The sequence below is a fragment of the Podarcis bocagei genome (genome assembly GCF_964188305.1).
Source record: "Podarcis bocagei genome assembly, chromosome: 11".
In the NCBI taxonomy this organism is placed as follows: domain Eukaryota; kingdom Metazoa; phylum Chordata; class Lepidosauria; order Squamata; family Lacertidae; genus Podarcis; species Podarcis bocagei.
In genome coordinates, this window is record NC_138136.1 from 65845223 (window position 1) to 65864186 (window position 18964).

Consider the following 18964-nt stretch of genomic DNA (forward strand, 5'->3'; position numbering starts at 1 on the left):
TTTATCTACTTGAACTTAGATGTGCTTTCAAACTGCTAGGTGGGCAGGAGCAGGGACCGAGCGACGGGAGCTCACCCCGTTGTGGGGATTGGAACCACGACCTTCTGATCAGCAATCCCTAGGCTCTGTGGTTTAACCTATAGCGCCCCCCATGTCCCAAATTGTCCAATCCCCCTTTAAAGCCATCATTAAGTTTTGCAGCAATTGAACTGTGCACCCTGTGAAGAAGTGCCAATTCCTTTTGTCTCTCCCGAATCTTCCAGCCTTCAGTTTCATTGGGTGAGTTAGAGAAAGAGACTCTTCACCACCATTCATAATTGTGCACGCCTCGGTCATGTTACCATTTATTGGCCCTTCTTTGTAAATGAAAAAACCCAAATCTTCTAACATTCCCTCACAGAAGACTTGCTCCAAGCCCTTGATCATATTATTTCCTTCCTCACATTCTGTCCCATATCATGGCACTTCAGGCAGGGGGCCTGGGGGTCCCAGGGGGTCCCCCACCCAGGCACTGAGCTATCTGTCAGGTTGGGCCTGGCAGCTTTTTGAAGAGCTGGGGGTGGGGAGCCTTTTTAAGGGCACATCACACTGGAAGGAGAGGAGCCCCGTGAGCCTCGGGGCTTGGAGAGAGGGCCGCCACAAATCGCTGGCTGCCAGGCCTCTGTTTGTTTCAACCATTTGTATTGCACCTAATCACAGTCATCTCTAAGCAGCGTACAAGAGACCCAATGCAATAAGACTAAAAATGACTTAAACGTTTCACATCAGAATTCAATTAAAAAGCCAGCTGGAATAAATTTTAAAAAAGGCGTTCAGTAGGCTCTGGAGGTTCAACATCATACCCTCCAACATTACTCCAATAAAAATAGGGACGTCCTATTCCATAATAATAATAATGATATTTTTAGTATTTATATCCTGCTCCAGCCACTCTGGGCAGCTTCCAACATACCATATATAAAAACGTAACAAAACATTTAAAATATTAAGAATCTTCCCTATCTAGGACTGCCATCAGAAGTCTTCAAAAGGTTGTCTAGTTACTTATCTCCTTGGCTCAGGGGTCACATAACTCCATCCCCTCCAACATTTCTCTGAAGAAAATAGGGACGTCCTAAGGAAAAGAGGGACATTCTGGTGTCAAATCAGAAACCGGGACGGCTTCTGTAAATCCGGTCCTGTCCTGGAAACATAGGGACACTTGGAGGGTCTGCCCCGGGGAGGTGGCCTGTCTGACCTCAACGGGGAGGGAGGTAGCTTCACACAGAGGAGCCAAGGCAGGCATCTGAGTCCTGGGGGACCAGGGACAGGGACTCCACTGAGGACCTCAGGGACTGAGCAGGATGTGTGCGATCCAATCTGTTCGGCTGATGCTTGAACCTGACCTGGTGGCGACTGGGCAGCCCATGCAAGCTTTGGATCATGATGAGCTGGTGATCATCTGACCCCATCAACAGTCAAGCCTTTTGCTCCAGCTGGAGCCTTCAGACCAAGCCCAAGGCCAGCCCCACCCAGAGCACACTGAGGCTACCAATGCACCATGGCCAAATTTCCCTTGCCCAAGAGTGGCCATACTTGGCAGACCAGCCACACCTGGTGAAAGTCACTCCAAGCCACTGAGGCTCCCTGAGCCGCCAGCGACAAAGACGGGTCCAGGAGGAGCAACCCCAAACCTGGAAATCTCTGGGAACCCACACCCCAAAGTGCCTCCGTCTTCCCAGGGGTCTAGCTCAGTCCCCCGGCCCCACTGCTGTGCCCAGACCACGGTCCAGGTCGTGCCCATCCTCTCCCGACTCCGGGGTTATGGCAAAGGAGCAGCCCTGGCGCAGCCGAGGCAGAGAGAAGAAACAGCACAAAAACATGTTTGGGTTTGCGGTTGTGGCGAAGGAATTTGCAGGTTCCCGGATTCCAGCACCTTCTGCCTGGCTCCGTAATTGGAAACAGAGGGCCCCACCAGGCAGCTCCAGTTACAGGAAGGAGGGGGCGGCTCCTTGCGTGGCACATGATGGGGGGAGCCCTGGCCCACGGAAAGTGGGCTGCAGCTTCTCCAGAGAGGAGAGGAGGGGAGGAAGGCCCTCTCCCAGCCTCTCCAGGAAGCACGGCCTTCTCCTTCCCCACCAAGGCCTGAAGCGCTCGCCCCAACCTGGCCCAGCTGGCAGGCCAGGGATGTTGAGCAACAGCTGGAGAAGCAGCAGATGCCGGGATATCAGGCAGCCCACACTGTCGCCCAGAGGGGCCCCCGAATGCCCCCTCCTCTCACCTTCCCTTTCGCACGAACCCCAGCTCTGGCCTTCGAGGAGCAGGCAGGCGGCAGACCAACCCCCAGGGCACACACGGCGCATTGGCACGACTACTGCACTGCCTGGAATGCACGCCATGCCTCGCTGATGCAGCACACCAACGCTGTTGCACCAGTAAAAAGTCACGGGCCCCAGGACACCGTTCAGACTCCAGACCCTCCCTGGCCTTTGTCTCAAGTGGATCTGGTTAGGGTGGGAGAGCAACTGGAACCCTTGACGGAGGGCAGGGAATCATTATCACTTCCAAAGGCAAAAACAGATGGGAGGGAAATGAGATCAGGAAATTAGGTTGCACCAGAACCGGCAGCCTGGGATGAGCCCTGGCAGAGTCCAGGCATGCCTTCCAGATTTCCGGGCAGGGAGAGGAATTCGAGTTCAGCTAAAGGACTGGCTGGCATCAAAGTCCGCCTGACTCCCATCACAGAAAAACTGAGAGCTTGATGAAGGGCTGTCCACCATACAGAAGGACAAGCTTCGCTTTGGAAATGGCAGCCTGGCTGCAGCAAAGACAAGTCCTTCTTTGCCAACCCTTTGGAGTTCTTCAAGTGTCAGCAAGCAAGTGGACAGAGGAGAACTGATAAGACCCTGCAGACCTGGACTTTCCCAAAAGCTTTTGACAAAGCCCCTCCCACAAGGGTCCCGAGTGACCTTCGCAGTCATGGGATAAGAGGGAGGGTGAAAAATAGAAACAGAGGGTAGGAACAGGTGGCCTGTTTTCACGAGAAGCAGTGCTATTTTTCTAGAAAAAGAGGTGCCAGAACTCATCATGAACTCATCATCATCTCTTATAATGGCAACGGTGCCCCCCTGAGAGAGTCCAGAACTGAGTTCCAGTGAGTTCCAGCTGAAAAAAGCCCGGATGATAATACAGTGGTACCTCGGGTTAAGAACTTAATTCATTCTGGAGGTCCGTTCTTAACCTGAAACTGTTCTTAACCTGAGGTACCACTTTAGCTAATGGGGCCTTCTGCTGCCACTGCACCATTTCTGTTCTCATCCTGAAGCAAAGTTCTTAACCCGAGGTACTATTTCTAGGTTAGCGGAGTCTGTGACCTGAAGCATCTGTAACCTGAAGCGTCTGTATCCCGAGGTACCACTGTATATTAAGCAGTGTGGTCTGGGCATAAGGAATACTAGAGGGATGGAAATGACTAGCTTAGAGGTGGCTTTACAAGACAATTTAAGCAAATTTATGATGGAGGATGAAGAGGAAGAGGAAGAAGAGGAGGAGTAGGCCTGGCAACAACTGAGGTCTTCTGTGGCTGCAACTTCTAGGAACCAAAAACAACCCAAGAGTCTTGTGTGACCTTAAAGGCTAGCCAATTTATTATGGCATGATAAGCTTTTGTGGTCTCCAGTCCACTTCATCAGATGCAGAAACCCTCACTCACCCATTGGGAGGGAGGGTTGAAATGAAGTGTGCAAAGTCCAGGCAAGGACAATTCAGTTAGAACTAGGCGGTCTGCAAAATAATGAAGGGCCTTCAGCACCATGACAGGTGATGGACTTGGTGTTGCTGACTTAACTGGCAGCTGCATTGCGACAGGAGGCCATTGCCTTTGTTCAGACCCAGATATATAATATTGTACTTATTGGTGAATTACACCAGGCATTTCTTAGACAACAAGACACATCTGACAAAGAGAAAAGGCCAGAGAACCAAGAGGAGCAGCCTATGCAAGAGAAGGCAGAGAACCACTTGCCCTCCCCTCCAGCAACCAGCTGAAAGCCCTTCAATGCCTCACCAAGGATCTCCAGCCTTTGACTGCGAATCTTCTCTCCCACGGCAGGCCCTGCTGACAGATAACCCCCTAAGCTAAAACAGTTTCTCAGCAGCAGCAGCAGCAGCAGCAGCAGCAACAGGCACATCTGAAGAGAACAGGCACAGGTGCCAGCTCTGCCCGCCATGCCAGATCCGGCAATGCTCTCACAGACTCCAGAACACCAGGGGCTCCTTCACTTGCTCACCTTCCAGCCTGACGTAAAATGCCCTTCTGCAATTCTGCACCAGACAGAGAGGCCCGTCTCTGTGCAAAAGGAACGCTGGTCAGGGAATGAATTGCCTGAGCGCCATAGTCCATGAACTGACAACCTGAAGGCTGGATTTCTGACATGCACTCTACGCGGGGCTGCCCTGGGGCCTGGGGCAGAATAACATTGCTGTTGTTGTTAAATGTGTATACTGCCCTTCATCTGAAGCTCTCAAGGCAGTTCACAAGATAAAAATACAGAATAAAGCCACAAAATACAGAATAAAGACAACAACAAAACAATAACCCCCTCTCCACAAACACATTTAAAAGCGCCTAAGGCTGTTAATCAAGCCAAGGTCTGGTTGAAGAGGGATGCTTTCGCCTGATGCCTATACCTGTACAGTGGTACCTCAGGTTAAGTACTTAATTCGTTCCAGAGGTGCGTACTTGAAACCTGAAACTGTTCTTAACACTTTAGCTAATGGGGCCTCCTGCTGCTCTACTGCTGCTGCTGCGCCTCTGCTGCACAATTTCTGTTCTCATCCTGAAGCACTATTTCTGGGTTAGCGGAGTCTGTAACCTGAAGCGTATGTAACCTGAAGCGTATGTATCCTGAGGTACCACTGTATAATGAAGGCACCTGGTGAGCTTCTCTGGGGAGCCACTGCAGAAAAGGCCCCTTCTTGTGTTGCCACCCTCTGGACCTCTCGTGGAAGAGGCACACAAAAAAGGGCCTCAGAAGATGACCTCAGGGTCTGGATCAGTTTATATGGTGAGAGGCAGTCCTTGAGGTGTTGTGGTTCTGAGCCATTTAAGGCTTTATAGGTCAAAACCAGCGCTTTGAATGGCGCCTGCAGTCAGACCAGGATCAGCATTATATGGCCAAACAGTTTTGTCCCAGTGAGCAACCTGGCTGCTGAATTCTGCACTTCAGCTGAAGTTTCCAAACCATCTCCAGAGGCAGCTCAATCTATAACACATCACAGTAATCTAACCTAGAGGTTACCAGAGCATAGACAACAGGAGCGAGGCTGTCCCTGGCCAGGTAGGGATGAAGCTGGGCTACTAACCAAAGCGGATGGAAGGCAGCTGGACTGCTGATGGGAGAACAGGGTGACTGGGAATGGCCACTGAGACCACATAACACTGGTCCTGAAAGACCTACATTGGCTCCCAGCACAATTCCGAGCACAATTCAAAGCTCTAAATGGCCTCGGTCCAGTATACCTGAAGGAGCATCTCCACCCCCATCATTCTGCCCGAACACTGAGGTCCCACTCCAAGGGCCTTCTGGCAGTTCCCTCCCTGTAAGAAGAGAGGTTACAGGGAACCAGGCAGAAGGCCTTCTCGGTGGTGGTGCCTTCCCTGTGGAATGCCCTCCCAGCAGATGTCAAGGAAATCAGCAACTATCTGACTTTTAGAAGACATCTGAAGGCAGCCCTGTTTCGGGAAGTTTTTAATGTTTGGTGTTTTATCACTGTTTTTAATATTCTGTTGGGAGCCGCCCAGAGTGGCTGGGGAAACCCAGCCAGATGGGCGGGGTATTAATAATAAATTATTATTATTATTATATTATAAACAGCAGCATTGGCTGCCCATACACTACCAGGGCAGGGGCAAAGTCCTTGTTTTACTTTACAAAGTCCTGAACCACTTAGCTCCAGGGCACCCCAGGCACTCCCTGATGCCTTCTACCCCAGCTCTGGCACTGAGATAATCTGCAAGAGCATCGCTGGCTGTTCCCTGAGTTGGCAAAGCTCCTTTGACAAGAACAAGAAAGTCCGCCTTGGGTGTCATCAGCCCAGTCCTGTGGGATGTTCTGCCATAGAGATTTGGAAGGCACCTCTCATTCTAAGTTTGCTGAAAACTTTTCCGCCGGCCTTATTCAGGCAATTCAGAAAAAAACCTTCTGTACTTGTTAGCTGATGATCTATGATTTTAAGTTGTTATGTGTTTTTTCTTGTATATATGTCATTGTTGTAAACCACTCTGAAATTTATGAAACTACAGTACTGTATACAAGTGTTTTTGATAAGTAAATAAAGCTATAAATGGACACAAAACTAACACCAGAAATTGTCACGAATGGAAGTGAAGGCTCAGAAAAAACTCAATATGGAGGCCAAATGGCCGAAATATTGGGAAATTCTGGAACAAGAGGGAGACAGAATAAAACTGCAGAGCTTTGAAAAATTAAAAAACAAAGTGCGAGACTGGCTCCATTATTACCAAATAATGGAGGCATATAATTTGGATAAAAAATTTGGCTTCCAGGTGGAAAAATCAAAATTGGAAACAGAATTGTTAGACCCCAAAATTAAGAATTTATCAAGAATGTATAACTTGCTGTTGAAATGGAACACTCAGGATGAAACGGTGAAATCTGTTATGATTAAATGGGCACAAGATGTTGGACACAACATTATGATGGCTGACTGGGAACAGTTATGGACCACAGGTATGAAGTTTACGGCATGTAATGCCTTAAGAGAGAATTTAATGAAAATGATTTATAGGTGGTACGTGACACCAGTCAAGCTTGCAAAAAATTACCATCTGCCCCATAATAAATGTTGGAAATGTAAAGAAACTGAAGGTACATTCTTTCACCTTTGGTGGACGGGCCCAAGGAATAAGGCTTTCTGGGAAATGATATATAATGAATTGAAAAAGGTATTAAATATACCTTGCTGAAGAAACCAGAGGCCTTTCTCTTGGGCATTGTCGGCCAATTGGTGACAAAGAAGGATAGAACTTTCTTTATGTATGCAACAACAGCAGCAAGAATACTTATCGCAAAGTATTGGAAGACACAAGATTTACCCACACTGGAAGAATGGCAGATGAAGCTGATGGACTACATGGAATTGGCGGAAATGACTGGCAGAATCCGAGACCAGGGAGAAGAGTCGGTGGAAGAATTATTTACAGAAACACTGTAAAATTAATGAATGTTAGAAGGATGCTGTAATGAAGTTATATGGCTTTAGCAGAAATGTTATAAAGAATTAAGTAAAAATAGACTGTTAATGGGCCAAAGGGGGGAAAAAAAGGTTAGATTGTGATAAGATAAATTATAGGACAAAAATTGAGAAAGATGGAAAGGATTTGCTGAAATAGCTAACTGAACTAGAATACAAAAAAGGGAGGTGTGAGGAGGTCGTCGAAACAAGTAAATGAAAGACAAGATATGGATATGGAAATATTGGATGTGTTTTTAATTGTTTTTGTTTTTGTTTTGTTAAGATAAGCAGTGTTTTTTTGTTTTTTATGTATTGTATTGTTTTGCTTTGTTTAACTCTTTTTTTCTTTTTGTAATTTTTAAACTCTTAATAAATATTACTTTAAAAAAAAACCTAAAAAAAAAACAACTAACACCAGAAATTGCAACAGCCAAAAAGCAGTGGGGGAGCACTGTGAGGGCTCCCAAGTCACTCTGTGACCAACCTTAAGGTGGCCACATTTGAAGGGGGATTGTGACACGATGCTGCTGAATAACATGGAATTCATTATGCGTGTAGAAAACTGGAATATAATAGAAGTATACTCATTATTTTCCATCATTAATTTCTCTCATTGCCTGTTAGCACTGTGTGAAGGACTTCCTTATATCCATCCTGAATCTTCCAACATTCAGCTTCACTGAATGCCCACAAGTTACACTGGTACCTTGGTTCCCAAATGCCGAAAACCCGGAAGTAAGTGTTTCAGTTTTCAAACGTTTTTTGGAACCCAGACATTCAATGCGGCTGTCGGCTATTGATTCCGGGGCACCTGCACCAATCAGAAGCTGCGCCTTGGTTTTTGAACATTTCAGAATTCAAACAGACTTGCAGAATGGAGTAAGTTTGGCTCTTTTGTTTTTGCTATTTATTTTGTGTTTTTGTTTTTGAGGCTGTTTTGGTTAATTTGTTTTTGTGACCCAGTTCAGCTACTGATTGGATTATGAGACTGCAGAAATGGATAGAAGCCCCCTATCCATTCAATGATTATCATCAGTGCAGCTAAGAAAAAAAAAATAATTTTAATTTTTATCATCTACAATACTGTTTTATTCATTTTATAGTACAGTACATTGCTTCTTGCTTTCATTTTATGGATCAGTGGTCTTGTTAGATAGTAAAATCCATGTTAAATTGCTGTTTTAGGGGTTGTTTTTAAAAGCCTGGAACGGATTAATTCATTTTGCATTACTTTCTATGGGAAAACGCACCTTGGTTTTGGAACGCTTTGGTTTTGGAACAGACTTCCGGAACAGATTACGTTTGAGAAGCAAGGGACCACTGTGTAGTGTGGTGAGAGGCAGCCATGCTCCCTTGATACCTGCTATCATTTTATAAATTTCTTCCCCCGGGTATAGGGTGGTATATAAATTCAATAATTAAATAAAAATAAAAATAACTTCTCTTTTCTCTAAGCTAGAAATTCCCGAACACTGCAACCTTTCTGCAACGGAGGGTTGCTGCATTCTCTGGATTGTTCTGGTTGACCCAAATGACCCACCTGTATCTGGGTGCAAGAGGGGAGAAGCCTCAGCAGGAGCTGCAGAGACAGCCAACGGCTTGCAGAAGGACAAAAACAGTATTCTGAGCCTGCACAGAATGCTCAGAGACAGTTGGGGTTGGGGAGATGGAATGAAGTGCCCTGGGAAATGGCACGAGGGACTGGCTGGCACACTCCATTGCAGGTCCCACTTGTTTCATTCATATATATATATATGTCCCCGCTAATAATGGATCTCCCATGAAACATGTAATTTAGCCCTCAGCTTTAAGCCATAAAAATCACAGTGTGGGCGGAAGGAATATTTGCCACAAGGGATTGAGGGGTTGGCGGATGACAGCTCTCCGCTCTCCCGCCTGCTCTGACCAACCTGCCAGCCTCAGCTCAGGCTGCAACAGGCTCCTCTGGGGCAGCCCTTCCTTCCAGGGTCTCTCCCTGCCCCTGCCTGCAGCTCACAGCTCTGCCTTCCCCCTTACAACCTGGGGTCTCTGGATGAGTCAGCAGCAGAGTCCTGCTGCTCCCCAGGAAGGAGAGGGGAGGTTGATGCAGTGCAAACACACTGGGAGAGGAAATATGGTGTGCCTGTCAGGGTGCTTGCACTGCGCTGACCTCTGACCACCTCCCCACCCCTCTCCTTCTGGGGCTGGAAAGGGAGGAGGCAGCCTGTCAGTTTGTGAGTAAAACTGAATTACTGTGTCACGAAATGATGCATGTCTAAAAAGTGTGTCAACAACATGGAAAGTTTGGAAAGTTCTGTTTTCGGCTCTAGGTTGGGGTCACATCAGACATGACATTAAATGTGTATTTGCATGTAATGTGCTCTTTAATGTAAATAGCAGCCTCTTTGAATGGGGGAGGGCAGTAATTATCAGGATCAAAGCAGGCAAGAGGAGTGAGGTTAACCCTTTCCTCCCCAGCTGCAATCCTGATGAAAACAAGCTCCTCCAAAGTGCTCAGGACCTCGCTGAGCTCAGGCCCTGTTTGTCTCCTGCCTAATCTTGGAATTTCAAACTCTGATGCTGAAGACCAAAGATTAGGTGAATATTTGCTGCGCAACAGCTGTGGAGCCCCCAAGAAGACTGAGGGAGAGCACTCACCTCCAAAATTCTCTGAGGAAAATGTTGAAGGCATTTTTAATTTATACCCCAATCCTATGCATGTCTATTGGAACACAAGCCCTCTGCAGCTCAGGGAGGCTGCCTCCCAGGTGAGTGCTGCAGATTTTACAAAAGCCTGCCATAAGAAAGATGCTTGAGGGCCAAGGCATGAAGTGGGAGGGAGGGAGAAGGGGGCTGGGGCTGGGGTTGCTCAGAGAAGGTCCAGGGCTGCGGGGGGGGGGAGGGAGTGAAGGGTCAGGCAGACCAGAAGATCCCAGCAGTGGGTGCTGCCAGGCAGAGCCTCAGACCAGAGCAAGAGGCAGCAAGCTGCTTCTCCGCAGGCCAGACCCCCCCTCCCCTAAGAGCAGAGGACAGGACCCTTCTCTGCCGGCTCCCCCCACAAGGCAGCCCTCCGGCCATCTGGTTGCAGGGAGGGCTGGGGAAGAACCTCCCGCCCCATTCTCGAGCCACACTGGGCTCCCTCTCTGCCAGCGGCAGCTCGGGGTTGTTTTTTGGTGCAGAGAGAGAGACCCGGGGCCGCCGCCTCCTCTGGGCTCCCAGCAACTGTCAGCCAGGAGACATCAAACATCTCGGCCGCCCTTCCAGGGGTGTGACATTCCTGAAATTCTCACATTTAAATCTAACCCAGCTCCCGTCGTAAAAGACGCAGCAATAAACTTTTCCCCCCTTTTGGAAGGGGGAGAGGCGGCGGCTTCCCGACAGGCAGGCTGGCTCTGCCCCGCTCTTCCCTACAAAGGCCGGCCTGAGATGGGTCCCAGCGCGGCCCCAAGGCGGCGGCGGCGGCACTGGACGGCACCTCCAGCCCCCGGAGCCCCGTCTCAGGCCGGGCCGGCTCGCCCACCCGCCCGGTCCCCGCTGGGCAGCCGGCCTGAGCGGAGGGGCGGCGAGTGGGCCGGGGGTCCCCTCTTGCCCTGGGCTGGCGGGGGGCGACAGCCTCCTCGCGGAAGAAGGCGGCGGAGGCAGCAGCAGCCGCAGCAGCTGTTCTTTTCGCTCAGGGCGCCCCCGGCCCCCGCCCGGCCCGCGCCTGCCTCGGCCTGCGCCAGAAACGCCCCCGGAAAGCTCCGCGGAGGCAGCTGGCCAGGTGCGGCGGCGGCGGAGGCTGGAGAGGCGAGGCGAGCGCGCGGCGCATCCGGCAGCACGACGGCGCTCCTGCGCCCGCTTCCCTCGGCCCCCGGTCCGGCTGCCCCAGGGGGCGTCCGGCAGAGGCGCTCGGGCCAGGCCCCTTCCCCCGGGCTGATCCCGCCCCACGCCTTCCTGCCTCCCATCTGGCTGTCCCAGGCGGGCTCCGTGCCCGTCCCGATGACACAGCAGCCGCCGAAGAGGCTCCATTAGCAGCCGCAGCTGCAGCTCGGATCGATAAGTGCCTCCTGGCGCATCCATTAAGGAGGAGTGTCAGGCTGCCCTTGGCCAGCGCCCCCCCCCCCCCCCGCCTACGCCCGGAAAGTGGAGGGCTCGATCCGGCTTCGGGATCTGCGAGCGCCACCCCCGCCCCAAACTGCCAAGCGGTCCTCGTAGATGCTGAGATAGTTCCAACCGGGTTCCCTTGGATGGAGGGATGGATGGATGGCCCTGGGATGGGGCGGGGGGGGGCATGTATTTTTCCGTGGCCACACAAGGGCAGTTCCTCCGCCTAGGCTCCCCCCCCCCCAGTCCAGGAGTGCCCCCTCCGTCCCCTCTGGGAGTCTTAGAGCCCCACTCCCAGAGATCTCGATCTCCGGCCCAGAGGAGGCCCGACGGCAGCAGAGGAGGTGCCGTCTCGCCGGGAAATGCCCGCAGACTGAGCGGGGCTGGGGGGGGGGGCTGCATGCAGACGGAGGTGGGAGGGTGGGATGGACTGCAGGCACCCGGGACACGCGCCCCCCTTCCCGTCCAGGAGCAGCAGCAGGCGGCCCCCAAGCGCTGCGACCCGCTCACCTCGCCCGTTGGCCCGGATGAACTGCACGGCGGTGTCCGGCCCGCCGCCATCGTCTGCGGCGGCGCCTGCGTTGCTGCTGCTGCTGCTGCCGTTGTCTCGGGGCGCGTAGATGTGGTAGCCGACGGTGAGGCCGGCGTGGCGGAGCTCCTGGTAGACGCCCTCGATGGTGAAGTAGAAGGGCCGGTCGTCGGTCTTTCGGTCGACGTAGAGGAGCGCGGCGCGGGAGCTCCAGTTGAAGCGCTCGTGCAGGAGGGCCGCGAAGGCGCCCAGCTTGGGCGCGGACGGGCCGGTGCGCACCAGCGTGGTGTAATGCTCCTTCTTGTGGCTGAAGTCCGAGGCGACGGCGCCGGCCGTGAGGAGGGGCAGGCCCCAGTGCGAGGCGAAGCGCCCCACCGAGGCAGCCGGGTACACGCAGCCGGGCCCCAGCAGCACGTCCGGGTCGTGGTAGAGCTTCAGGTCCACGGCCTGGAGCGGCGCCACCGACTCCGAGCAGGCGCCGTTCAGCTCCGACGTGGCGTTGACGGTGCGCACCGACAGCCCGGCGGCCCGCAGCGCCGGCTCCAGCGCCTCGAGGGCCAGGCGCACGGCGGGGCCCACCCGCGGCAGGGCCCACGGGTAGCTGGGGTTGTGCTCGGGCAGCACCAAGGCCACCGTCACCACCGTCGCGGCCGCGCTCCCGTTGGCGCCCTCGCCCAGGCCCGACGAGGCGGCCGACAGCGACAGGGCCACGGCGGCGACCACCAGCAGCGACGTCGTCGGCGAGGCCATGGCGGGGCGCGCGAGGAGGGAGTCTGCTCCGCTCGGCTGCTGCGTGGCTGCCCGGGGGCCGCTCGCCACCACCTCCTGCGCTTCGCTGCTGCTGCCGCCGCGGCGCCGCCGGATCCCTTCTGTGGGCCGCCGGGCTGCCCTGCGCTCCCCAGGAGAGGCCGCCCCCTCCGCGGCCAGCCCCAGCCGCCCACCCTGCGCCTCCCCCCGGACGCCGTGCCAGAGCCGCCTGCAGACGTGGGGGGGCAGCGCCCCCTGGTGCCTCCGTCCGCGTCCTCCGACGCCGCCAGCCCAGGCGCCCCACCAGGCCAGCGGCCGCGCTCCAGAGGCGGCGGCCCGGGGCGCGGCTCCATCCCGCCCGCCGGGGCAGGACCCGGCCCGCTGCTACTGAACGCTGCCGCTGGGTGGAGGGCGCGCCCCCGCCGGCTCCGCGGCAGCTGCCCGGACGCCTCCATCTCGCCCTCGAGCGTCCTGCTCGCTTCGCAGCCCGGCGCTCCTTGGGCGAGGGAAGCTCGGGCGGGCCAGGCAGCGGCGGCAGCGGCGGCCCTGTCTATCCCGAGCGCGCACGCCGTCCTCGGCGCCTGGGAGCGGGCTGGCTCTTCCTCCTCGGGGCCTCTCTGGAGGGTTCATAGCGGCGCAGGAGAGGCCGGCTCTCTTTCTGTCCTAGCCGCGGATCCAGAAGCCTCTTGGTTCGCTCTGCTTCTTCCAGATGGAAGGAACCGGGCGGGAGCGCCGTCCAAGCCGCTTGGAAGCTGTGCGCGGAGTCCCGCCTGCGGTGGCGGCTGAAGAAGCCGGAGACGCGCCTCTCCTCCGGGCAGCTGCCGGTGGAAAGGGGCCAAAGGCGAGGCTCCCCATTGGCTCTCGCTTGCCCTCTCCGGAAAGAAATCGGGAGGGCGACTCAGATGCCTCGCTAGGGCGCGTCTGTCAAGGAGAGCACCGGAGACCCGGCAAAGTGGGCGGAAAGGGCAGCCCCGAAGCCTTTCGGGTCTTTTTACTGGTAGATATGGGGAGGAACATAGAATTATAGAGTTGGAAGGGGTCCCCGGGGTCATCTAGTCCAACCCCGCAGTGCAGGAACCTCGGCTAAAGCATCCATGACAGATGATCATCCATCATGTGCTTAAAAACCTCCAAGGAAGGAGACCGTTCCCCTGCTGAGCAGCTCTTGCCACCAGAAAGTTCTTCCTGGTATTGAGTCGGAATCGCCTTTCTTGAAACTTGAAACCAGTGGTTCGAGTCCTACTCCCCTTCATTAGTGGAAGGGGGTCAAGATAGCGCCCCCCCCCCGCGCGCAGCATTAGGGGCGGCCCCAGTGACCCTGAGGAGCAGCGCGAGAAGCACGACCCGATGTGAGGAGTCGTGTGCATGTAGGACTCGAGTTTGGGGCCTTGGCTGTGCCTCAGATGCGCTCGGATCTTCCCATACTGATGGTGGAGGAGACGCTGCTCTGAGCCACTGGGTAGCGGTGAGCCTGGCCTGTGGTGGCGCCCCGTGCTTGACAACCCCCCCCCCCCGGTGTCCCCGCCAGCCTGCTCCTCCTAGCCATTCTGGGGGTGGGGTGGGGTGGGGGCTATATATTCTGAACAGAGAGAAGGAAATAACTTCTTCAAATGACCCGGTTTCGGTCCTGGCGAACCCCGGGTTCTCTGCAAGCATCCGCCCACCTTTAGCAGATACGAAGCATCCGGGTTCTCTGCAAGCATCCGCCCACCTTTAGCAGATACGAATGCAAATGGAGTTCTAAAGCGGGGGGGGGGGTGAACAATGATGTCCCAGGCCAGCATCCTCCCGTCAACTTGCACGCCCTCCCCCTATTTCTGTTCAGGGACCTCAGCCCAAATCGCAGCTCTGCAAAAGGCGGAGAGGCATCTACTGGTCGACCTCTGGGTGATTTGAAAAGGATTCCCAACTCCCAATTGTGTACTCAAGTTTCGATTACTGCAACGTGCTATACATGGGGCTGCCTCTGAACGTGGTTCGGAAACTTCAAGGAATGCAGAATTCGGCCGCCAGGTTGCTCACCTGAGCAAGACGCTTTGAGCACCTTCCACCGATGCAGGAATCTCGGCACCAGGGGAAAAGGTTTCTCTTCCACCGGGTATTCGGCTGATTAACATTCTGTGGTTTTTCAAATGTGTTTGTGGGAGGGTTTGCTTCTGTTTCTGTTTTGTCTTCTCATTTTGTGTGTTTCTGTTGTAAACTGTCCTGGGATCTTCGGGTGAAGGTATAGTGTACAGAATACAAATTGAATTAACAACAACAATAATAATCTTAACAAAAACAGCACTCATTCGACACCGAAATGACTCATCTCTCCTGAATTAGGCTGCTGAAATTCACTTATTTTTGTCTGGAAATATTTGGAGACTGCTCGGTACAGACCGCGGGCGCCCCCTCCGGGATGAAGGACGAAGCCAAATGCGCGCGGCGCTTCGGAGAGGCGGGCGAAGTGGCTGCAGCCTTGGCGGCAGAAGAAGGCGACGCTCCGCCTCTCCGCCTCTTCGGGTTCCTCTGCGTTGTCGATGTCCTGGATGGAGGGGAGTATGTGGGGAGCCCTCGCCGCCATCACCGGAGTGTCGAAGGAGGCAAGCGGGAGGCGCCCCCCATCCCTCCGCCTAGGGATGCTGTTGCCGAAGCTCGGGAAACGAGCGGCGGGAGGGAGACGGGTGCTCCTGGCTGGACCCCTTCCAGGAATGGCCGCGAATTGACCCGGCACCGACGTGTTTTGGGGTCCCGCGGGTGGTGTGGGCAGGGCGGGGCTGGTGGGGAACTCCCTGTCCTGGCCGAGTCTTCCTTCTCCCATAGTTCTTCTCTGGCCACAGAGGGAAGAGAACTTTGGTCCAGCCCAAAGACTTGGCGGGGGAGGACATCACAATGGCCAGCAGAGCTGAGGGCACCCGTCGGCCTCGGGAGACAAGGAAGGTGTGTGCCTTTGGGAGTGGAGTCAAACGGTTGGGAGCTTGCAGCGCCTGCTGTGGCTGCGGAGACCGATAAAGGAGAGACATATTTTGTTGCAACTGGGCAGATGAAGGTGCCTGGTTGTGTTGCTGCAGATGGACCAGGGCGTTTCTCTTCTCTTTGCTCCTCCCAGCGGTCATCCCTCCTCTGGTCACTGCTGTATCTGACTGTCTCCAGGTACTGCCATCCTCACTCCAGCCTTCATGCATGCTTCTTGCAATGCAGAGTTGTTTGCCAAGGGACCTGTTTCCCCATAGGGAAGGATCCTTGGCAATCCTGCCACCTTCCATTCTGTGTACATGACCAAGCCAGCATAGACAGATTATCTTCCATAAACATGGTTTTAACAATGAGTCCATAAGTGACTGTGGAGGCCAATTCTGGATTCCCACGTCCTTCCACAGTGGGGACATAGGTTTCTGGGTGGGAGTTGATCACGGTGAGGGTTTGACAAACACGCCTTCCTCTTAGCACATTTCTCCCTCGTGTCCTGAGTTCGAGTGTTTTCAAAGCCCATGACACCTTTGGTCAAGGCTGTTCTCCAATTGGAGCCTTGGGCTTGCTGATCAGAAGGTTGGTGGTTCGAATCCCTGCGACGGGGTGAGCTCCTGTTGCTCGGTCCCTGCTCCTGCCAGCCTAGCAGTTCGAAAGCACATCAAAGTGCAAGTAGATAAATAGGTACCGCTCTGGCGGGAAGGTAAACGGCATTTCTGTGCACTTCCCTGGTTTGCCAGAAGCGGCTTAGTCATGCTGGCCACATGACTGTATGCCGGCTCCCTTGGCCAGTAAAGTGAGATGAGCGCGCAACCCCAGAGTCATCTGCAACTGGACCTAAAGGTCAGGGGTCCCTTTACCTTTATACTACATTGTTTTAGATTTGCCTTGAGACAGTCTTTAAACTTCTTTTGTTGACCACCGGCATTACACTTTTTAAATTTGGAATAGAGTAGCTGCTTTGGAAGACGATCATCAGGCATCCGAACAACATGACCAGTCCAATGAAGTTGATGCTGAAGAATCATTGCTTCGACACTGGTGATCTGAAGAAGAAGTCATCACTGAGACGCGCTGGGAACCTGGGCTGGGGAGAGCATGTATTTGCCAGAAGCTCTGCCCTGCCGTTTGATGCCCCAAATCTCCCTGACACGGTGCATGTGGAAGGTGCTGAGGCATCACTCCTGAGGGTTGCCCAGACTCACTTCCACTAGGCAGCAGGCTGCATGGTAGACCTTCATCTTGGTCTTGGTCACCAGCATCACATTCTCCCATACCTTTACGGAGAGGCGAGCCATGGCTGTAGCTGCCTTGCCAATACGCTTGTCCAGCTCAGCATCGATGGAGAGGTTGCTGGTCTTGGTGAAGCCCAGGGAGACAAAGCAGTGGGGGGGGGGGACATCCGGGGTCCCAGCAGCGCCTCCTGGTCCCGCCTGTCTAGGTTGAGAGTGCCGCCTACTGGCCAGTGATGGGAATGCAGCTTCCTTGCCATCAGCACATACGGTACTTTTCTTTTCTTAGTTTTTATTAAAGCTTTTGGGTGTTGCTCTTATACCCAAACGAGACATGAAGGCTGGCAACATCAATCCTACTGTGTGGGAATCCCTTTCAGACAACTGAGGCGGAATGACCACTGGAAGGAGCAGAGAGAGAAGAAACGCTCTGGTGCATTTGCAACCGGACACCTTCACCTGCCCCAGATGCCACAAAACATGTCTCTCCTGTACTGGTCTCTAGAGCCACAGAAGGCACTGTAAGCGTCACCCCCAAAGGAACACTCCTCCACTGCCTCCCGAGAAATACAGGTGCCAATAACCAGATGGCAGGCTGTGGCCATTACAGTGGCGTAGCGTGGGGGTGCAGGGGGGGCCCGGCCGCACTGGGCGCAACATCTGGGGGGGGGGGGCGCGCTCGCACTCGCAGCTCTCTGCCCCTACCTGGCTCACTCACTCTCTCTCACTGCAGTGCTGGCTGTGCGAATCCGATCCGAGCCGCTGGGTTGCCACCCACTGTGGAGGGGGTGGGTGCGAGACGTGCGGTGCGGAGAGAGAGCGAGGGACTATCTGGGGGAGGGACAGTGCAGCGGCCGCCCAGCCCAGCGTTGAGCGCGGGAGAGAACCAGACCAGCCCAGGCAGCAGCAAGAAGAAGCTGGCAGCGGCGGCAGGTTAGGGGTTAGGGGGCGCAAATTACTTGCCTTGCCCTGGGTTAGAGGGCGCAAATTACTTGCCTTGCCCCGGGTGCTGACAACCCACGCTACGCCGCTGGGCCATTATCTTGCAAAAAAACTTGTCTGACTAGCTCAACAACAGAATCCTGCATTAGTTTTTTAACGTTTGCTGGATCCAGGACCCCCATAATTAGAAGGTGCTCAGGACACCATGCAGGGAAGCATGATGGAGTCAAGACAGTGCGCTGCTGGTCAGCAGCCATAGAGGTGGTGGGCCCTTGGAGGTTTTTACGCGGAGGTCGGGTGCGCACCTGTCAGGAGTGCTTTAATTGAGATTCCAGCATTACAGGCGGCTGGACTAGATGACCCTTGAGGTCTCCTCCAACTCTACAATTCTATGAAATATCTATGAAAATAATCCTGGAAATGGGTTCTGCTCAAATTTCACCCTAGGCGGATTGTTCCAGCTTTGCAGCTCTGCTTGGAACAACCCTCATGCACGAAGCTTTGTTTTTGTGAGGAGTGGGCAATCATTTACCCCCCCCCCACGCCGCCCCTTTGGAAAGAGCCAATGCTCCCGGCTGAGGCATCCTGCTTGCTGCCTTTGTCTGCTGTGAAGGGCCACACATGCCCAAGAGAGTCAGATAACTGACCTGCTCCAGAGACGTCCCATCAGCCAGGAATTCCCTCTGAGGCCAAAGTCAACTGCATCTTGATAACTTATGAATAGATGTTCTTGTCTGAAGGAAATTCCAACATCCTTATGTAAACGTCTGTCCTGAGGCCAAGAAAACCATCTTGGTCTGCTTGCAGGTGACTTCAGACATTGGACAGCCTGATGGGGGGAGGGGGAGAAGAGCTCCACCCAGCATTGGAGGAAAGAGGACAGAGGGAGGCCAATTCACATGAGGTGACGGGCGCATTGCAGGGCCGGGGTCTTGCAGGGGGCCCTGGGACCTTCCAAGTGAATCACCAACGTCCTGAGCAGCCGTACAGGAGCAAGCATGATGTGCAGACTCTTGAACACGAATATTATTATTCTATATCTATTTATATCCCGCCTTTCCGATTTGATTTATTATATTTCTATGCCTCTTTTCATTCAAATGTATCCCAAAGCAGCTTACAAACACTAAATCACAATAATGATAGAGCATAATAAAGCATCACAAATACAGCATAAATCATATAGAATAATCAGTGAAACAATCGCAATCTATAAAATGCTGTTAACAAAGAACAGCTAAAACATAAACTAAATATCACAATT

At 53.6% G+C, this 18964-nt stretch overlaps 1 protein-coding gene across 1 annotated transcript in view; it reads right to left on the bottom strand.

The window, feature by feature from the left end:
- Positions 1 to 12644, bottom strand: part of NPR2 (natriuretic peptide receptor 2) — a 38543-nt gene extending 25899 nt beyond the window's left edge. The window contains exon 1 of the mRNA XM_081213324.1: positions 11809 to 12644. Within this exon, the coding sequence (XP_081069450.1) occupies positions 11809 to 12577 (769 nt within the window). The 5' untranslated portion in view covers positions 12578 to 12644. The remainder of the gene's footprint in view (positions 1 to 11808) is intronic.
- Between the last annotated feature and the right edge of the window lie 6320 nt (positions 12645 to 18964).